The sequence below is a fragment of the Sinohyriopsis cumingii genome, chromosome 19 (genome assembly GCF_028554795.1).
Source record: "Sinohyriopsis cumingii isolate HCF-2022 chromosome 19, ASM2855479v2, whole genome shotgun sequence".
Classification (NCBI taxonomy): Eukaryota; Metazoa; Mollusca; class Bivalvia; order Unionida; family Unionidae; genus Sinohyriopsis; species Sinohyriopsis cumingii.
In genome coordinates, this window is record NC_142979.1 from 37,793,654 (window position 1) to 37,796,849 (window position 3,196).

The 3,196-nt window shown below is 34.5% G+C and overlaps 1 protein-coding gene across 1 annotated transcript; it reads right to left on the reverse strand.

Annotated features, from left to right (window-relative positions):
• Window positions 1–663: 663 nt before the first annotated feature.
• Window positions 664–2,868, reverse strand: LOC149775497 (uncharacterized). Its single transcript, XM_089943805.1, has 3 exons — window positions 2,792–2,868; window positions 1,649–1,716; window positions 664–1,452 (listed from the first exon to the last, which is right to left on the reverse strand). Exons 1-3 carry the CDS (start codon window positions 2,800–2,802, stop codon window positions 986–988), a joined length of 546 nt encoding a protein of 181 aa, XP_089799931.1. The 5' UTR covers window positions 2,803–2,868; the 3' UTR covers window positions 664–985.
• Between the last annotated feature and the right edge of the window lie 328 nt (window positions 2,869–3,196).

Below are 3,196 nucleotides of genomic sequence, written 5' to 3' on the forward strand. Positions count from 1 at the left end.
GGCAAATTTGTGCATTTATATGTGATATAAATAACATATATGTATAGTAAGTACACTATATTAGTGATATACTACTCGTTGTATAAATTTTTCATTAAAAGGAATCTCGGCAAGCCTAGCTTAATTTAAATGACAAATTCACACATCTCGTGGAATCACGTTGATACGGTGTACATACAATACATCTATCTATCTTTCTATCTATCTATCTATCTATCTATCTATATATTTCCACTTACATGTGAGTGGTGTATATTGAAAGCGTTTTGGAGAAAATATAATTTATTTATAATTATTACACAAACTCTGCAGTCTTACTAAAACAAGACCTTCGATGTGTATGTCACTACTAGTATTTATTGCAAGGCTGTCATATATTTCCATCTGTCTTTATATCATTTTTGAAAAGCATTACAGCAGAAAATAAGAGTAGTTGTCAGCAGTCAAGATCAGGAGATAGGTGTTAGACGTTTAATTGATCGAATGATCAGACAGAATGGAAGGGAAATAAAAGTCAAAAAGACAGAGAGACACGGGGAAATCAAGAATAAGATGGATAGATAGACAGACAAACATTTTGACAGATGAAACTGATAGATTAACAGGCAGACTGCAGAACGTTAAGCCATTTTGGCAAGAAAGAAAGAAAAAGGTAAATATACATCCTGTCATGCAAGTTTTATTTCATCTTTGCCACGTATAGTATGAATTCCTCCAACTGCTACTTATAATTAGCATTCCTCCAAGCATGTACATGAAGACACATCTGATTAGGAATTTCTCATTTCTTAATTGGTAAACAATACATGCTAATTAGTTAACACTTTTCCTTGAAGACTTAATTGTCTCTGTATCTTCTAAACATACTTTCTTGGCATCCTTAGTGAAGAGAACTGCACAACAATATAAAAGGTCGATTAGGTAACAAAAGGGTAAAAGTTCCAATAAAATGGTATTTAATGTATCACCACACTACATCAACGTGTCAACCCAAAAGCATGAGACCCAATAGTCCAACTGCAGTTGCTTTAAGGGCGATATTTTGCTTGTTTTCTTTGCGGTTGATGTTCTGAATTTTCGTTTTTGGTGCGCTTTTCTCAATTGTTCTGGATGTAGCGACAGTTTTAGTTTCCTTCCGTTTGGACAAAGTAGTGCTTTTTCTATTATTCCTACGCTTTTCATGGTCTGTCATGTGTTCCCTCTGAACATCCTTTTGGTTTAGCCACCACCGATCTTCTTCTGTGTTCCCTGGTGTTTGGCCCCCATTGGGATACCCAGGATGAGTCCCTTGAATAGGACCTAGCGATTTTCCTTGATCCCACTGATTCAACGGGAAGTTTCTGAGTTCCACGTCCTTTGCTTGCCCCAAGTCGACAAGGAATCCATCAGGGGTCATGAAGTTCGTTTCCATCCCTCCTATGTCATTTTTGAACAAGATATCATTGCTTTTCGCTGTTCCAGAGGTAATTGATGTGATATGTGGAAAAAATTGAAACGGTATTAAAAACTGAAGTATGTTTATACAGGTGTTTTGAGACTGTTTAATCATAATGGTAAATATTCTACTACTACTATTACTACTACTATTAATTCTACTAATACAACTGCTACTAAGTTAGCATTTTCTAAAGTAGTAAACTTATATTACCTATCTGCGTATTTACTTCTTGTAAGTAAGTAAGAAACGCTAAACTCAAGAGTATCCACGTCATCTTCCTGCAAATAAATAAACGTACATAATTATAAAAGCAATATAGTTTGTGCTTCTGCAATTCGAATTTTTAATTTTGCTTTAAAAATGTTCAGTCATATCATTACGATATCTGCAGTGTGGCATTTTTTAGTGATGTCAAGCGCTGGGCATCTTCATGCAAACACGTCATGCAAACATCATGTCCTACCCAGCCACGTTATTCTGACACCAGGCCGACCGGTCCTAACATTAACCTCCTAATGCTGAGCATCTAGCGAGGCAGTTGTTAGTTCCATTGTTATAAGTTTTTGGAATTTTTAGGCCGGGATTCGAGCCCGCGACATCATGCATCCAAGGCGGAAGCTCTAACCACTAGGCCACCGGAACGGTCTACAAGCAATATAGAAGACTTAAACAGTTATGAGCATTCGACATTGTTCTACAAGACTTTGCATTCATCTGCGTATTATTACATTGAAGGAAACTAAAAAGTAATATTGGTAGAGAACTTGTAGATCACACGATATCTTATTAAATATTGCAATATTCCAAATACATTAACCATTATCACTGATATTTCAAACAAATTGTTTTCTCAAATTTATTGCTGATTTTCAACGCATGGACATTATGCAATCATCTACATTTAGCCTGATCCATCCCTCAGGTGGTCGCATTTTGCTGTGCTAAAGACAGTCGCATTTTACAAGTGAATGTTTTTGAAAAATGCGAAAAGAAAAGAATCAACGAAAAGACATAAGAATTATTTTTATAAAGTTTGAGCAGGGTTAAATTAAACTGGAACTTGAAAACTTTAAACAAATACTCATGCAAACACAAGTTCATTAACAGCACCGCAAAATCATCTCTACCGAAATTTATACCAGTAAACCATTAAATGACACCAAGGTTTTAAATGACTATGCATTCTTACTCCAAAGCATTGAATCACATTTAAAATTACTCTTCAACAAAATTCATTTTCTCGTCTCGTTTAATATCAAGAACGCGCATTCCTCGAAGTTGGTGAAATTGGGGTAGAAATAAATCATCTTTTATGTGCAAATATGTACAAATTGAATATTTAATGGTACTTACCAAAATAGCATCCGGCTTAGAAATACCTGAGGAAAGTGTATTTCTACCTATAAACAAACTACAGATGACATGTATTGCATGTAACACCAATATCATTTAAAGACCATGGCGGACGTCTATGTAATAAATCAAGTTTCGTGATTGATCTTTATCCGAGTGGTCTTGTATTTAGTGCCCTCGAATCATCTATCTCTTTCTTTCTGATCCATGTGGAAGTTGTAAAGCAAAAAAAAAAAAAAAAAAAGAAATATCTCTCTAAGATCTTCGAGGTCCTTTATCTTACATTTAATTTAGTGTTAGTTTTTATTTATTTATTTATTTATTTAGTTTTTGAGCCGGGTTGCTTCAGTGCTTTGTAAGTAGTATACAAAATAACTTTCAAGAATGTTAAATAGTAAGTATTTT